Raw genomic sequence first — 18505 nt, 5'->3', positions numbered from 1 at the left:
TCCTCCTGGAAAACTGTGGCTGTTTGTAGCCCTGGGCATTGTTGAGTTTTCATTTTTATTGCTTGACTGGCTGCCTGTGGCTTTCCTCGGGATACACCCAGGGGAGGCTTTCAATTAAAAGTCCCGTGTAGTGAGCAGGCATTTTACACCCACAAGTAGCCTGGGATCACGAAATAAATAAAAACAGCAATGCAGTTCCTGGCCTGCATTTTATTTACTCTCTGCCTTTCAGTTGGAACAAGGAAAATCAATAAAACCAGCCTTTCATTTTGTTTCTGCGTTCCTTGTCGCAGCCCTGGGATTCAGGTGCTGCCCTGGAAGAGTTTTATATTTTGGAATTAATGCTGAAAAGGGCAAATATAAGAGACTTTTGGTTTGGGGTTGTAAAGAAACGCCTTTAATGGCAAATTTAAATTTTGGCTCCGCTTGAAATTCTCTTTTTTTTTTTTTCCCCCCGAATTACACAAATAATGTTTTTTGTGTAATGGTTCTTGGCTTAAAGTCTTTTCCTGGTGAATGTGTCCTGTCACCCCTGACCTTACTGTTTCCAAAGAAGCCTTTGGAGAAGTGGCATCTCAAGGGTTGTATCTGGTTTCTCACCTGCTGTGAGATGGGCCTGTGTTGTGCTAATTATTAATGATTGGCCAACCAGGTGATGTGTCAGGGTGAGGGGCAGGTGAGGTGGAGGCAGCTCAGGTTTTGGGGTGTTGGTGGATCCGTGGGATATGTTCTGTGGATGCACACAGGGATGGAAATCACAGGCTTTTGGTGCCTGGGGAAGGGTCTGGAGAGGCCACACAAAAAGTGCTTGAGGGCACTTGGCTGGTTCAGCTGGAGGAGACTGAGGGGAGACTCCCAGGGAGTCTCAGGAGGGGCAGCTCCGATCCCTGCTCCCTGTGCCAGTGCCAGGACCCAGGGAAGGGCTGGAGCTGTGCCAGGGCAGGGGCAGGTTGGATTTTAGGGAAAGGTTCTTCCCCCAGAGGGTGGTTGGGCACTGCCCAGGCTCCCCAGGGCAGTGGGCACAGCCCCAAGGCTGCCAGAGCTCCAGGAAGGTTTGGACAACACCCTCAGGAACAGGATGGAATTGTTGGGGTGTCTGTGCAGGGCCAGGAGCTGGACTGGATGATCCTGGTGGGTCCCTCCAACTCAGGACATTCCATGATTCCAATTACATACTTCCAAGTTCTTTACAAAAATTGATTCTATGTGTTCTTAGAAGATATTTCACCTCCTTCCCGTATCTTTTTTCTTTCTTTCAGTTCTGCTTTGATTATTTTTTTAATAAACCTCCCAGACTAGTTTTAAACACATTAAACGTGGAGTTTTTTTTTTCCCTTTGAAACATCCTATCATTTTTTTTTTCCCCCACCTCGGTGTACTTATCAATAAGTTGATCTCATTCTTTTTATCCTGTAATTTGCATTATCTGAGCAGCCTGTTCATTAAGCTGTTGCTGCCTAATGCTCCTCATTTGCATTGCCACGTGCTTGACCCCAGCTCCTCGTTAATGCACCAACAAGCAGAGAGATCTCTCCAGAGCATTCTGTGGGGGGGGGAGCTCCTGGCTCTGCTCATCACAACCACTCATTTAAAAGCTGATGAAAGTTTATTAAACAAGAAAACACACCCTAATGAAGCTGGAGCAGGGTTGGAATCCAGCAGATGCTTTTCCAGTAATCGCTGGTCTTTCCAGGAATTCTTTGTTTTTAAACTCTGGATTGTAAGACGTGATTTTTTTTGTCCCTGGTAAAATAGTGCAGTGAAGAGAAATCATTGCAGAAGGGTTATGGGACAGCATAAAATAATCTGGATCAATCTGACTGATTTATTTTTTGAAAAGGCAGCTTTAAAGCCGGCGAACGGTGTGTGAAAAGGTGTAATAAATCCAGGTTTTTAGGAAAGCATTCGTAACATTTGGCATGAATTTAACACGAGTTTTCCACTGCAGTAAACTGATTTATGCCTGGTGAGGTTGGCAGAGTGCTACCAAGTCATTCTGAAAACGGTTTGGTCGAAGAAACATTTCCTGGCAGAGCTGGGGGAGAACTTCAAGCTCCTGAATGAAGATGTGTGGAGCCTGTGCCTGGTTGGGAAGGAGGCAGAGCTTGTCTGACACCACAGTTTCATAGAAATCTTCAGTGAATTTATGAATTCTGTAATGAAATCTGGTAAATTAGTAGCTGAATTGAGTAGCTTTGCCCCGAGAAGCTGTGGCTGCCCCATCCCTGGAAGTGTCCAAGGCCAAGTTGGAGCAACCTGGGATCGTGGAAGGTGTTGGGATTGGAAGTGGATGAAGGTCCCTTCCAGCCCAAACCATTCTGGGAGTCTGGAACTGATAGAAAGGAGTTAAAGGTGCCTTTGGCAGCAGAGAGATGGGACACAGGGAGTGCCAAGATTTGAAGTGTCGTTGGAAGGCAGGAAGAGAATAAATTCGGGAAACTGCAGGTTTGCATTAAGGCAAATCCTGATGTTTTAATTTAATGCATTAGGACCTCCTTGTTCCAGGCATCATTCACGTAAAGAGAAGTCTTTTGGGGCAGAGATGAGTTTGAAAAATAGGCTTTCCTTAATGGCAGTTGCAACTGAGTGAAGATGAATTCAATCAAGAGGCAAATAAAAGTATGGAAATGAAAACTGGAAGAAAAAAAAAAATCTGTGCTGCCAACAGATATCCTGCCTTTCCCACTTCAGGGAAGTCATTTGACCACACTGGTGTAGAAATTTGCTCGTGTTTTGTGTTCAAGTCCAAGTGAGCAGTTGGATAATCCTTGTTTTTAGCCCCCTCTGTTCCCGTGTTTGGTTCCAGCATTTTCTTGCTGGGCAGACAGTGATGAATTGCAGCGAGCGAAGGAGGGAGGAGATGATTGATGGCTGACAGGGCTGAGGCAAATTCCAAGGAATGAAATTTATGGAGCTGGAGGGAAAGGACAGCGAGCGAGGAACAGAATTTGATAAATATTTAAAAGTTTTTTGGGAGGGAAAACAGCGGGTTTGGTCATTGCCATTGAAACACTTGAGAAAATAAAGGACATTTGTGCTTTGTGTGAAGGTGAAAAGTAACCCCTTTACCCAGGTCCTGTATGAACATTTTCCTTGTCCTTCCCCCATCAAATCAGTTTGTGTGGAATGTTTGTGTCAGGATGAGCTGTTTTCCTGCAACCTGAGCACTTTTTTATTGTGTGTGTGTGTAGCTCAGATTCCTTCAAACCCATCTTCCAAACCTCTCCCCCTCTCAGCCTCAATCATCTGTATCAGTCCCCCCTTTTTTGTGCATCACTTGGTCAGCAAATCCTTTTGTCTGTGGAAGGGGAGTGAGCTCAGCTCTTTCCAAAATATTGCAAAGGAATCATCTTCTTTTATAGCTCTTTGTTTGCTTTTTGCTGTGTTAATTCTTACAGGGCTGTTTAAAGGTGAACAAAACCAGGAGCAGTTTCTTCCATCACATAATATAATATAAATAATGTAATTAATATAATATAATATCCAGAGTGTTAATCAACACAGAGCTGTTCACCATCAGCTCCTCATTAATCCTGTGCACCTTTTCTCCTTTTTCCTGTTTTTAAGGGGAAGGGAAGCAGTGACAGTCAGGAATAGCTGTCATGGATCTGTGTGCTTTTCCCATTGTCCATGGTTTTAGCTAAAAGCTCCCTGCTTTAGGATCATCTGCATATTCTTTAAGTTCAGGGTCATCTTTATTAATTGACAGTCACTGATTTGTCTTGGTACCAACTGTGGCAGTTTGGTAACAGGCAATTCCCAATCTTTGGATTTTTTAAGTGGATGTTATGTGCAAGTTTTCATGTATCCCATGTGTCAGATGTCCCACCTTCAAAGGCCATAAATTTTCAGCTTCATCTTGATTCACCTTTGCAACCAAAATACTGGAACAAATTCCCAGGTGAAACACATAATTGATAAATTAATTGATAAAAATCACGTCAAGCTTGTAATTAAAAGGTCTAAATGCAGTGTAAAGCAGGTTTAATCAGTTACTCATTAAGTGTTTCCAGCAGAGGAGGCTCAAAGTGCTCAACAGGCTTCTGATTTTTGGGAGTTGGCCCCTTCCAGAAGGATCATGAGCGACTGGAACATCTGGGAAAAGCTGGGAGTGCTGGGACTGCTCAGCCTGGAGAAGGGAAGGGTCCAGAGGGATCTTCTCAGTGCCTGTAAATACATGAAGGGAGGGTGGAGAAGATCAGAGCCAGGCTCTGGTGGTGCCCAGGGATGGCACCAGAGGCCTTGGGCACAAACTGAACCCTGGGAGGTTCCCTGTGTCCATCCAACCCCACTTCAGCTGCCCAGGGAGGTTGAGGTGTCTCCATCCTTGGAGATGTTCCAAAGCCATCTGGCCACGGCCCTGTGAGGCTCTGGGTGGCCCTGCCTGAGGGGGTTGGACCTGAGGACCTCCAGAGGTCCCTCCCAACCTCACCCATTCTGTGATTTCCTCCATTGCCCACGGAAAATGTGGGAATTTTTCAGGCACGACAGCCTCGAGTTTGGGAACTTAAATTTATTAACCAGCTTAATTTATTGCTGCTTAACTGAAACTTCTGGTGAGTGCTTTGGGTTCTGAGGTGGGAGAAGAAAAGAGAACACAGTCAAAACACGTTTCCTCACTCTTCCCCAGGTGCAATTTTAAGTCCAACACCTTCACTTCCCTTTCCTTTTCTCGGCTTGTTTTTTTTCCATGGCTTTGGCTCAATCTGTCACAGTTTCCTCTGCCAAGACAGGGGGTGGCACAGAAATTTGGTGTCACCTGGGAGGGTTTCTTGCTGCTCTTCTGCTTCTTCCTGCTCTCTTCTGCAGCCTCTGGGTTCATTGAAAGGTTTGGGAACCTGGAATGGAAGGAACTCGAAAGATGATCCCATGGGCAGGGACACCTTCCACTAGCCCAGGTGGCTCCAACCTGGCCTTGGACACTTCCAGGGATCCAGAGGCAGCCACAGCTTCTCTGGGAAACCTGGGCCAGGGCCTCCCCACCCTCCCAGGGAAGAGAGAGCCCATCATTTCATAGAATCATAGAATCAGCTGGGTTGGAAGGGACCTCCAAGATCATGAAGTCCTACCCTTGATCCACTACTGCTCTGGTTACTAGACCATGGCACTGATGCCACATCCAGTCTGTCCTTAAACACCTCCAAGGATGGAGAATCCCCCACTTCCCTGGGCAGCCCATTCCAATGGCTGAGCACCCTCCATGGAAAACATTCCTTCCTGATGTCCAACCTGCCCCTGCCCTGGCCCAGCTTGAGACCGTGCCCTCTTGTCCTACTGCTGGTTCCCTGGAGCAGAGCCCGACCCCCCCCGGCTCCCCCCTCCTGGCAGGGAGTTGCAGAGAGTGAGGAGGTCTCCCCTGAGCCTCCTCCTCTCCAGGCTGAGCCCCCCCCGCTCCCTCAGCCTCTCCTCCCAGCACTTGGGCTCCAGTCCCTTCCCCAGCCTCGCTGCTCTTCTCTGCCCCTGCTCCAGCCCCTCCAGGGCCTTCCTGAGCTCAGGGCCCAGAGCTGGACACAGCACTCCAGGGGTGGCCTCCCCAGCGCCCAGCCCAGGGGCACAAGCCCTGCCCTGCTCCTGCTGCCACACTCTTCCTCAGCCAGCCCAGCAGCCCTTGGCCCTCTTGCCCCCCTGGCCACACTCGGGCTCCTCTTCAGCTCCCTGCCCAGCCCAACTCCCAGCTCCCTTCCTGCCTGGCTGCTCTCCAGCCCCTCTGGCCCAGCCTGCAGCTGCAGGGGCTTCTTGTGGCCAAAGTGGAGGGTGTTCTGCCCTTTTGGCTGGTGCAAAGTCCCAGCAGCTGGAGTGGGAGGACCCTCCTGTTCCTCAGGCGGAGTTTTCAGGCAGGTCCTTCTCTCAGGCACCTCGGGTGCAAAAGGAGTTCAGTGAACTGCTTGTTTAGATCTGGCTACACTTATTTAAGTCATTTTATCGTTGTTTTCCTTTCCTGTACCTCGTGAAAACGAGTCCCTTGGAAAAGCAGGAGATCAATTCTCCTTTTAAATGTCAGCAGTGTCTTTATTCACCAGTGAGGCAGCCAGGACCTTCTGGGTTGCTGCTGTTTATTTACTCTTTTATTCCCGGCCTTCAGCTTTTTCCCTTTTGTCATATTGTGTTTGTGTTCAACGTGACTTTTTTTCCTTACAGTTGTGACCCCTCCCGTTGTTTTCTTTAAACCTTTCTCTGTTGTTTGTTCACGTTTTCATATCTGTTGTCTGAACTCAGAATAAACTGCTTTTCCCAGGCAGAAAGGGTTTGGGTTTTTAGTCTGAACAACCCATTCTTTGGGAAGAAATTCCTCCCTCTGAGGGTGGGGAGGCCCTGGCACAGGTTGCCCAGAGAAGCTGTGGCTGCCCCATCCCTGGAAGTGTCAGGTTGGAGCAACTTGGGATAGTGGAAGGTGTTGGGACTGGAACTGGATGATCTTTAAGGTCCCTTCCACCCAAAACCATTCTGTGATTTCACAATTTTACGATTATTCCGGGGGTTTTTTCACCCTGAAAAACCATCTAGTTGAGGATTTTCATTTTATCTGTGCTCGCTTCCAGACCTGGGGAGGTTTAGAGAAAACCTTTCAGGAGAATAAATAGATTTAACTGCAAACAGATTGAAAAAACTTTTTGACTTTTTGAAAGCAAGAATCTTGACAAATACCTTGTTAGCGCTTAGATTGTGGTTTGTTGTAAAAGGCTAAATTAAACCCTTCCAAATTGGATGTTATGCTAAGCAAATGTTTAGCTACATTTTCTTTTTGAGGCAATTAAGCCCTGCTCTAAACTGCCTGTGACCTTTAAACAAGCTGCCTAATGGTGCTGCTGCCACAGTTATTTGCTATAAACTGGCAATTTTTAGCTTATACAAAGCAGAGCTCTTTTTTCAGGCTCATTTCGTTGCTCCTTATTCCTCCAAAAGGTCTCTGCCTATTGGAGGTAATAATGAATAGATATAAGATAAGTAGATTTGGACATCAGAAATGACTGTTAGATTACCTAAGCCAAATTCTGTGGTAATCCAGGCCAATATCTGAATTATTATTTGCCTGAATTACAGTTGTTGTGTTTTTATGAGCAGCTTTCAATAGGAGAGCCAGATTTCTGAATTAAAGAAGGTGGTGGGAATTACCTGGAATTTCTTTGGGTGGTATTTGCTTATTTTAATCAGCTTTTTAAAGAAGAAAAACCAAGATATTTGTTTTGATTCACTTCCCAGGCTGTTTTCTCTTACTGTAGCTCCTCTCTGCACCCCAACCCCTGCCAAAATTATGTGGGGAGCCCCCTTACCTCTAATTATCCTTGTGTCCAGGTACTCCAACTTCAGAAAATAGATAAAAATCACTTTTTTTCCATTTACCTGGGCCGTGTGTGTGGAAGAAAGAGGCTTAAAGGACCCTCAGGTGCTTTTTCTGGACCCTTGAACGACTTGTGGTTCTCCTGGACATCTAATTTTCAGGTTCTCTGGGAGAGGCTGCTTTTCCATTATCAGGGGCTAACTGAGGGGGGATAATTCTTCCCCTCCCTGTCCAATTCCATTTATTAGTCCTTTTGTTGGCAGGAACAGCCCCCAGTGGGGAATGGGAGTGTTAAAAACCAGGGAACTACGTGGGAAGGGTGGTTTGAGCTCGGAGAGAGGGGGGGGGAAGGAAGGGGGGGAAAGCTAATTAAATGTGGTACCATTGCATGTTTAGAGCATCTTTAAAATGTGATACCACTGAATGTTTAGAGAATCTTTAAAATGTGATACCACTGCATGTTTTAGAGCATCTTTAATCCTCATTATCCACCACACAGCTAGGATGAGGAGCCAAAGGCAGGGGGGTGTTAATTGTACCCTCAGTTCTCCGTGTGTGTGGGGGGACAGGGAAAACAGGATTCAGTTCCCTCACTGACTTGGAGCCAAACTCCTCCAGAAGTGCCCAAACTCAGAGGTGACCATCACCAGGTCCTGGCTGGACAGAGGGAGAAAATCCTTCTGGATGGGAGGGATGAAACCCCAGGAGATCAGGAGGCACCGGGAGTCTCCAGATGTTCCGCCCCTGAGCCGATGGGGAAGTCAGAGCTGCTTGGAAGCGGAATGAGAAGCTTCCAGGGGTCTCTTCCAAGCTGGGGCAGCCTAGTGACTGCGTGGGGGGGTTACAGTGCCTTTGGAATTGGGAAATTTTGGGCACATCCCTACCTACTGCCAAAGGAAAAAGAGGAAAACTGGAGCTTCTGCCGGAGATTTCCGAGCTGGGTCCGCTGAGCTGCTCCATCCGGGTGTGCTCTGGGATTTGGGTGACCTCTCCTTTTGGGAGAGGGAAATCGGGGTTTTTGCTTCATCTGTGGTGTGGGTTCCTGATGTGTCCTGGCCCAGCTTCCCTGGCTGTTCCCAGATGGATACTGGGAAGGAAGAGGGTGGACGATGCTTTGTGTCCAGTGATGGGAACCCCAGAAGTGCTGGTTGATGGGGTTGGGAGGAGCCTGATGAATTAATTAACACTGGGACACTAATTCCTGCTCCAGACTGAGCTCCATCCTACAGGCTGCACTCTTTCCTCGTCCATGCAGAGAAGGGAATTCACAGGGAGGGATTTCCTGACAAAAATTTTTTCAGGAGTGAGGAAAAAGTGCAGCTTCCTCTTAGCAACCTCTCCTAATTTAAACAGCCTGGCTGTCCCAAGGCTATTCCAGGGTTATTCCTGACCTGCAGGCAAGCAGTGGAATTCACTGGTGATAGATGTTCTTGGAGTAGAGATAATATTTACTGGTACTGAGGGACCAGCCCCTGGCTGGGCTCTGCTCACTGTTATCTCCTGCCTTTTAATTTTTAATGTTTAACTGACAGGTTTGTTATGAACCGAAATCCTCCAGTGCAAGCAAACCTCTTGTTTCACCACCAGCATCTTCCCTTAGTAGGGAAGGGGTTTTTAAATTTCATTTTCAACCTCTGCATGCCCAAACCTCTTGTTTCACCACCAGCATCTTCCCTTAGTAGGGAAGGGGTTTTTAAGCTTTATTTTCAACCTCTGCATGCCCAACATGCTGTTCTTGGTTTCTTACAACATCCCCACCGAGGGTTTTGGAAGCTGCAGAGGGACACTTTGCTTTTATTTATTTATTAGCAGCCGTGGAAGTGAAAGAGAAAACCAGGAGGGACGTGAAGTTGTTGCTTTTATGCACTGATTTATCGTTCCTGGTGGAATATTTGGGTTTTGTCCACGTTTGTTTTTAGGATATCAATGAGATTTAGGTTCCTTGCTCTGCTGGTCACTGCTTAAGATATTCAGCTGTAGTTACACCAATAACGCCTGTGCAGCCTGAAAGATGTGCTTTCTGAAATTTTTCCAGCTGCCTCATGATATCACTTTAGGAAAATAAAATTTAAGCTGTTTTTCTCCCCGTTTATAGGGTAGGGAATAATGTTTTGTTGGTACTGCTGTAATGAAAAGAATAGCAGCAGTCCAACATCAGTGCCAGTATCTTGTTTTGACAGTTTTCTACTTGATAATCCTCCTGTTTTGGGATAAATTGTGCCTTGATATTTATTATAATGTCTTTATTTTGAATAAGATAATATTTTTATTATATATCATGTTATCATATAATATATGCATATATTATGTATAAATATATAAAGATCTAAATATATCAATTTATATATATTTATTGAAATATATATTTATATATTTATATACTATTTCAATAAATATATATTTATATAAATGCATAATAGTTGTAAATATATAAATATATATTTGTATATAAAATATATAAAATAGAATAATATATAGATAATAAATAATATTAATAGTATATAATATAATGATATATAATTATAATATAATAACATATTATATATAATATATCCTATAATATAATGATATATAATTATAATATAATAATATTATATTATATTATATATAATATATCCTTTAATATAATGATATATAATTATAAAACAATATAATAATATAATATAATATTATGTATAATATATATTATAATATATAACAATATAAAATAACAATATAATAGAATAGAATAATGAATATACAAAGAATATATAAAATATGTAAACACATATTTATAAAAATATTAAATTTATTATATTTTTATTATATTATTTTATAGTGTATATGTAATATATATAATGTTATACTATGTTATATTGTATATTATATTAGTATAATTTTTATAATTTATTATAATAATATTTATAGATTATTATAATTATAAATTATTATATTATGAATAAATTATTATACTATATTATAAATTATTATAATATTATAGTATTATAAATAAATATTATAATATTATAATTTAATATAATAATTATACCAGTTAATTATTATATTAATGAACTGTGTTCTCACTAACTTGTTTTACACGCGTGCTCCAAATATTCGAAGACTGCACCTTAGATGTGAGTTTTTTGGGAATTGGACCCTTCCACATGTTGAACTTCGTTTAGGAATAGAAATAAAGAACTATTACTTCAAGGTTTTCTGCTTTACAAAGGTTTTGGGGATAGAATCACCCTGATATTCAGACACCCCACTGCCCAAAGAGCTGAGGGATGAATGATATTTAGAGGAGATTTAAGACAGGCCTGACCTTTCAAAGCCGTCCCGTGTTCTCCCGGCAGGTGTCGGCCGTGGATTCCTTGGAAGGTCCCCTCCTGCAGGTGGAAGGGCTGAGTGACCTGAGGCTGGAGCTGCACAGCAAGAAGATGAACCTGCACCTGGTGCTGATCGACGAGCTGCACCGGCACCTCTACATCAAATCCACCAACCGCGTGGGCCAGCGCGGCAAGGACAGGGGCAGGATCGGGTGTGTCTGGGCTGGGGTGGGACAGGGCAACAGTCCTCCTGCCCTGGGGAAAGTGAGGCACTTGGGCACTGCCTGCCGTTGGTTTTCAACTCTGGGTAGTAAAAAAACCCAGATCTGAAGTTCTGGAGCTGATGGGAATCTCCTGTCAGACCTCCTGGATGGGGAATAGAGCGGGAGATGCCCCTCCTGACGAATGGAAGTCCTGTCCTTTCAGTACCTTTGGTGTCATAGAATCATGGAATCAACTGGGTTGGAAAAGACCTCTGAGATCGTCAAGTCCAACCCTTGATCCACGACCTTCACGGTTCCCAGCCCATGGCACTGATGCCACATCCAGTCTCTTCTTAAACACCTCCAGGGATGGAGAATCCCCCACTTCCCTGGGCAGCCCATTCCAATGGCTGAGCACCCTCTCTGCAAAGAAATTCTTCCTGATATCCAACCTAAACCTCCCCTGGCACAGCTGAAGACCGAGCCCTCTTGTCTTGCTGATGGTTGCCTGGGAAAAGAGCCCAACCCCCCCCGGCTCCCCCCTCCTGGCAGGGAGTTGCAGAGAGTGAGGAGGTCTCCCCTGAGCCTCCTCCTCTCCAGGCTGAGCCCCCCCAGCTCCCTCAGCCTCTCCTCCCAGCACTTGGGCTCCAGTCCCTTCCCCAGCCTCGCTGCTCTTCTCTGCCCCTGCTCCAGCCCCTCCAGGGCCTTCCTGAGCTCAGGGCCCAGAGCTGGACACAGCACTCCAGGGGTGGCCTCCCCAGTGCTGAGTCCAGGGGCAGAATCACTTCCCTGGACCTGTTGGCCACCCTGTTCCTGAGCCAGGCCAGGATCCATTGGCCTTCTTGGCCACCTGGGTACACTCGGGCTCATGTTCAGCTTCCTGTCTTCCTGGTTGTTTTTTTTTTTAATTGCCAGTGTAACACAAACCTTAAATATGCTCTGAAAACAATTCTGTTGACACTTGGCACATTTGTGGAGATTGGCTGCCCCATCCTTAGAAGTGTCCAAGGCCAGGCTGGATGGGGCTTGGAGCAGCCTGGGATAGTGGAAGTTGTCCCTGCCCATGGCAAGGGGTTGGAATGAAATGAGCTTTAAGGTCCCTTCCAACCCAAACCAGTGTGTGATGAGGATTTAAATGAAGGTTCTGGGGTACAAACAGGGCTGGTTGTCAGGTGGGTTTGGGGGGCAGCAGGTCTGGGAGTGAAGAGGACAACATTCCCCCTGTCCTAAGTAGGAAGTTGGCAGAGTACCATCAACTTACACCCCAACCTTTCATTTTTGCCATGCAAATTCCTCATTTTTCTGGCTGTGGAGAGCAGGAAAACTCAAACATGTCGATGGACCTTCAGTCCTTTTCTCGTTCCTTCACTTTACTGGTTCTCTTGGGTGTTTGCTGCTTCCCAGAGGGTTCTGCTGAGCCCAAATCCCACTCTTTTCCTTCCCTGGTACTTCCACCTTTCCTACAAATGTCATGATGGTGAGGCTCAGGTCAGGCAAAGGGAAGAAGGTGGGGGAAAATGGCTCATTTTCTAGCAAACATCCACATTTTAAAAGATGTAACCATAAAGTTTCTAAACAGATTTCTAAAGGTTAATAGATGGAGGCCACAATATTGAAGCCAGAGCTGAATTCTCTTGGCTTTGTTGTGTTTCCAAGGTGTTTTAAAGATGTTGAAACTTCTTTACCTGGTTTGGTACCTCTGGGAATTCACCTGAATTATAGGGCACCTGGCTATTTATTCCTAATTTTGCTGATTCTGTGTTTGAGGGCAAGAGTTGTTGAAGGGAAGGAAGGAAGGCAGTGCCTAGAAAAGAGAAACACAGTGTTTGGAATAAACAGGGGCGGGGAGCAAAAGGGGAACCAGCATATGATAAAGATGCAGAGAAAAGATAAATTAACATTTTATGAGGAGAAGGACTAAAAATCTGCCTCCCCAAAAAGAACAGGTGAGACAGGAAGTTGCATGAAATGAATTTATGAAATGAAGGACTGATTAAAATTGAAATTTCCTTGGAAGGAGCGTTGCTGGCAAGTCAGCAGCCCCTTCCTTACTCATCTTGTTAATTAAAAACAGACACAAAGCTTTGGTGTACCCAGTCTGGGGCACTGCTAATTAACTGCAGTTTGGTGTGGCTGCTGTAGGGACCTTTCTATTATTCTGGTTTGTCTTTTTTTTTTCCTCATTCCCTGTTGCACATCCTGGATATTTGATGACTTGAACTCTCCCAGCTTTTTGCTTTGGTTAATGTGCTGTCCTGGACTGGCTGGTTGACCAGGGTGCAAAAATATTTATGATTATTTCTTGTATTGATTTTAAGTGGGTTTTATCCAACTTTGGAACACACAGTTAATCCCTGAAAGCATGATTTTGTAGGTGTATAAGGAATACAGGTGGTTCTTATGCAGGATACCCTTATTTTTGCAGTTCTCCATAAGCATTTTGACCTCTGAGCAAACATCCTGAACTCCATTACAGGAGCCCTCTGCCTTTTTTTTCCTCCTAAAAATGATTTCTTGTGTCCTCCTGCCACGTCCAGCTGTCAGTGTGCAGTGTGACACATTTCTGGCTGCTAATACAGTGTGAATTTATGAGGAAAATGGCCAAGCAGAAAGTCTTTAACTCCTGAGTAAGGAGGTCCATTTGGGATGGGATGCACCTGGGTGGGCACAGAACAGGAAGGAGAGGAAAAAGTTTGGAGGTTTCTGGTGGAAACAGAAGAGTTTGAAGGATTGGAAGTCAATGGAAGCCATGGGAAGAGGAGCATCTAAAATTTAAGGAATAAATGGGTTATTTGCTGCGAGCAAAGATTGTAAATAACAGCAAAGTATTTGCTTTAATTGTTTCCCCTCCCACAGCTCCCTGGTGAAAGATGCCTCTCCTGTGCCTCTGATGGATGTCACTAATTTATCCACACCTCGGAAGTTCCTGGAAACCTCCCAGTTCAGCACTCCTGGAAGCTCCAGCAGTGAGTATTTAAGTCATACACGTCCCTCAGAGAAGGAATTTGTAGCTCTTCAGCTGATTTTACAGGAGTAGCAGGAGGAACATCATCCCCTCTCCACCTCTGGCTGCTGAGGGGAGGCCCTGAGACTAAAACCTGGGAAGGGATTTGTGCAGTGCCATGAGGGATTGGCGTGTCCTGGGGCAGAACTGGCCCTATCTGCTTTTTAATTTTGGAAAATCATCTTTCCCCCCTGCTGTCCTCATCAGCTTCAGTTAAATACACTTAATTTTCTGTGCCTGTCCTCACCTTGATCACGAGTTTGGCTCAGTTTATGTGGGGGTCTCCCCTCCATTACTTCCCAGAGGTTTGTGTGGGTATTACTGAAGTTTTTTTTGCAGTGTTGGAGCCAAAAAGGTCAAGTCTTTCCCTTGTGGGAGCTTTGGCTCAAGGTGTGTCTGTACACAGGAATAATCCCGTGATGATCTTTGTGCTGCTACAACAAACACTGAGCAAAACCGTTGTTTTATTGGTGCTTTCGTGGGAGGCTTTGCAAGGGCTGCAGAGGTGGGGAATTAATCCTTGTATTGTTTCAGAAGATTAATAAGTGGGGTTGTCCTTGATGAATAATACAGAGTTGACCTAAGTCTTTCCCCCCCTTCCTTTCAAAACCTGACTGTTTCAGTATTCCTCAAATGCAGAGAGTGTTCCCTTCTCATCCTTATTAATTCTTTTGTCCTTTTGCTTCTGGGTTTGTCACACTCCCCTCCTAGATCCTTCTCTTTGATTATTCTTATCTTTTGCTCTTGTAGGGGTTTTGTTGTTTAGCTCTGCTCCTGCAGGGCTGCTCTCAGAGCCTGGGGCTGTTTTTCCCTGGAGTGGAAGGTTTGTGAGGAGTCACTTGTGATCTGCCAAGGGAACCTTTCAGGGCTGGAAAGTGCATCAAAAAACCTGGAAGAGAGGAACTGTATGAAAATTCTGAGGGAAAAACTTAAGAATTCCTGTTCTGCTCTGTGTTCAGTGAGAAATTCAGTTCAGTTTCTTGCTAAAAATCACATGGTTTTGGGGAACTGAGGAAACAAACCACAAAAATCTGAATCCCAGTCTGACCACTGTGAACAGAATGGGTTGGGTTGGAAGGGCCCTTCAAGATCGTCTGGTTCCAACCCCTGTAAATGTTAAAACAATTCCTTTTCAGTGAGGGAGTTCTGCAGTGCCTGCCACTGTTTTTTACCTAAAATATCAGTCCTCTGTACAGTAGGAAAACCAAAAAGTCTGAGGTTCTGGAGCTGATGGGAATCTCATGGATGGGGAATAGAGCAGAAGATGCAACTTCTGATGAATGGAAATACCTTTGGTGTCTTCCTGATTTGGTTTTTTTTTTGATTGCCAGTGTAACACAAACCTTAAATATGCTCTGAAAACAATTCTGTTGACACTTGTCACCTTTAAAGACTCACAGTTCCCAGTCAATCCCTGTCACATCTCTGGAGATTTGGCTGCCCCATCCCTGGAAGTGTCCAAAGCCAGGTTGGACAGGGCTTGGAGCAACCTGGGCTAGTGGAAAGTGTTGGGGTTGGAACAAGATGGTCTTGAAGGTCCCTTCCAACCCAAACCATTCTGTGATGGTGATTTAAGTGAAGGTTCTTGGGTACAAACAGCAGTGGTTGCTTGTGAACATGAACCAGCTGAATACCTGCAAACAAAGGCTCTGGTGGCTTCATCCTTAATGCCTTAAATTCTTGGTTTTTTGCAGATCTCTTCTTGCTCTTCACACCCAGCACACCAGAAAATCTCTTCCTTGGCTCCTCACTCTGCTCTTTGTCACTCAGTGAAGTGCTGGGCAAGTGTCCCTCAGACTGGGAAAGCTGCAGATCATAATAGAAAACATTTGATCAGCATAAAGTATGCATATGGTTTTGCTTCAAGTGCACAATGTACTTATGGAGATTTTTTCCCTGTAATTTTATTTAAAAGTAGCCTTTTCCAGGACTGCACAACTAGCAGAGAATTTAAAACTTATGTGTATGCATAACAAAAGCTGTTCCTGCCTTTAGTCACTTAAGTTCTTTTTGGCTTTTTTATTGATGAAACAAAGTGGCCTTGCATATTAATGGGTGACATTATAAAGCACTGACTCACTTGACTTGTCTCAGCAAAGATGCCAAAATTTGGAGTCCTTCCTGCCTTCCCTTCCCAAAGGAGGTGTTGCCTTGTGCTGTAGAATCTTTATAAGGGAATTAAAGCTGTTCCTGCTGCATGTAAAATAAACAAAGCCCTCAGTAATGCTCACCTGAGGATTGCAGATATGGCACTTCACCAGTAACATTTTTCCCTTCATGCCAGTTCAGAGAAATAAATCCACTTTTAAATGATATTTCTCTGCTTGAACCTTCTGTACTCTGAAGAGTATTTGTGGAGGTTCCTGCTTTGCCAGGCTCTTCCTGGAACTCTAGAACGTGCTCACCTGGTTCACAGCAAGCCCAAGAGTGCCCTTCCCTGAGAAATTTGGGAGAATTCTGCTCAGGAATCCCACAGAAGATGGGCTGTGATGGTGAAAATTAATATTGTTATTGATGGCATAGGTAAATTTGAGGCTGAATTGATAATTTGCTTCAGTGACCTTTTTTCCCCTCAGTGATAGGAGAGAAATGGAACTTCTAAATCCAGGCAGTGTGGTGGTTCTAAGGGCAGCTCTAGTTGCTGCTCCTGCCTCTCTTTCTTCAAAAACCAGCTATTTTTGTGGAGGCGAAAACTTGTGGAGACCTGGGAACTTGCTCCTGGAAAATCCCTGCAGGAGCCAGAGCTTTAAATATCCAGTTTTAAGGGTGACTCCAAAAATGCCATTGTGCCACATTGTTGCTTCCACTTCAAACATGCTCAATAAATACTTAAAAGATATTTTTTTTCTCACCTGAGGATCTGGGTGGTTTTTCTCCAGCATTTTTCCTAAATTATAAATGATCTGGGGGTGTGTTTGGGGAAAGAAAGGGGAAATCAGGGAGATTTTAGAGCCATGAAAGCCAGAAGAGTTAACACATAGTTACTCTCCCTGTATAATTTCATTATTAGTTCCTGTGTGTGGTCCCATCATCAGATATTTGACCACAGGGCACTTATTTTTTTATTTGGAGACTTGGTTTTCATGCTTGTTTAGGTTAGGAGGATTTTAAACTTGGCTTTTCTTCTGGACTTCATAGTTACAAATCTTTTAAAGTTCTCATTTCTGCAGTAACTGTCCATTTGTTGCTCCCTGGCTCCAGGAATGTGTTGGAACAAGGATTCAACACCAGGAATGAGCCGGTGACGTTCCTTCAAGTATGAAATGATGGCTTTGGGGCACCAGGAACTCATGTGCTTTCCTCTGGCAGGTTTGAAGGCAGAAAGGGCATAATCAGGAGGACATAAATCATGGAAAATAGCACATTAAATTTTACTGGAGTCCCATAAAATCCCCCGGCTAATGAAACTTTCAGTAACGAGCAGCAGCAAATTTTGGAGTGAAAAACAAGACCCAAGAGCCTTTTCTTCAGCTGCTTTGCTTAAATGAGGTGCCAACATTGACTTTTTGGGGGAATCAGACCAGCCCTTGCAGCAGGTTGGGTTCTTGGGAAGCGGCAGAACTGGACAAATGAAGGAATTCCCAATTGGCAGAGAAGGTTTATAGGGCATCATCAAAGCAGGGATCTGTTCAGGGAACCTTCCACCTTTGAAACCATGGCAGTGAAGGAAACAGTGATGCACATGGTTCAAATTTTAGTGACAGCTTTTGACTGCTTAAACATGGGGTTGTGCATTTTCAGGTGAAAAAATGATGCAGTGATTTAATTTTTTTTTGAAAATGGCCACCAGAGAATGAGGCAAAATAATCATTCTTTTAAGTTGTTGTCTCAGGAGGCTTTTGAGAAGCCATATTTGCATGTTCTCCTTCATGAGGGGTTTCCAGAGGTTGTTAGGACAGGAAGATCAGCCAATTCCCCTTGGATTATGGGGGTTCATTCTGCTCTCCATCCCTGTTTTCCAGCTCAGGGCACTGGGTACCCCCAGAACTGGTCTTGCTGTTAAAGGCTGAGGCAAAAGAAGGCATTTGGTACCTCAGGCTCTCCCTGAACTTCTCTCACTATTTTCCCCACATCCAACAGAGGATGGAGATTCTCCTTGGCCCTCCTTTTGTTGCTGATGTATTTATAGAAACATTTTTATTGCCTTTTACAGCCAGATTAAGTCCTGACTGGGCTTTGGCCCTTCTTTTCTCCCTTCACAACCTCACAGCATCCTTGTGTTCCTCCTGAGTTGCCTGTCCTTTCTTCCAAAGGTCAGAAACTCCTTTTTTCCTTGAGTTCCAGCCACAGCTCTTGGTTTTTATCCTTTAGGATTTTCTTCTTGGTGAATGTCCAGCTTTCCTGGACCCCTTTGCCCCTCAGGACAGGCTCCCAATGGTCTCTCACCTCAACAGGCCCTGTGACAGTCCAAGGTCCCTGTTCTGCTGACCCCCCTCCTTCCTTTTGGGATTTGAAGGTGGGAATAAGTTCTGACAGCCTCCTGCTTTTGTCTTCATCCCAATGAATAACAAAGTAATTCATGTTCCCAGTTTAAGAGTAAATACAGGCAAAGCTTTCACTTCTGAGGGCTGATCTGTTGGGGCTGATCTTCCTTCACCTCTGCCCATGTGGGGATGCAGTTTTCGAGGTGAGCTCCTTAATAAATGCCTGTGTCCTTTGATGCCTTTCTGGGAGAGGAAGGGGACGGGAGGGGCTCATTCCTGAGCCAGAG

The 18505-nt window shown here is 44.6% G+C and overlaps 1 protein-coding gene across 1 annotated transcript in view; it reads left to right on the top strand.

Annotated features, from left to right (window-relative positions):
- Positions 1 to 18505, top strand: part of LOC113987184 (exocyst complex component 4-like) — a gene marked incomplete at its 5' end in the record, with an annotated part of 145375 nt that overhangs the window by 9878 nt on the left and 116992 nt on the right. The window contains 2 exons of the mRNA XM_039388695.1: positions 10615 to 10799; positions 13647 to 13756. Of these exons, the coding sequence (XP_039244629.1) occupies positions 10615 to 10799; positions 13647 to 13756 (295 nt within the window). The remainder of the gene's footprint in view (positions 1 to 10614; positions 10800 to 13646; positions 13757 to 18505) is intronic.

The sequence above is a fragment of the Pipra filicauda genome, unplaced genomic scaffold (assembly GCF_003945595.2).
Source record: "Pipra filicauda isolate LSUMZ 115617 unplaced genomic scaffold, ASM394559v2 scaffold678_size160543_pilon, whole genome shotgun sequence".
In the NCBI taxonomy this organism is placed as follows: Eukaryota; Metazoa; Chordata; class Aves; order Passeriformes; family Pipridae; genus Pipra; species Pipra filicauda.
This window is presented reverse-complemented; position numbering and strand designations above follow the sequence as displayed.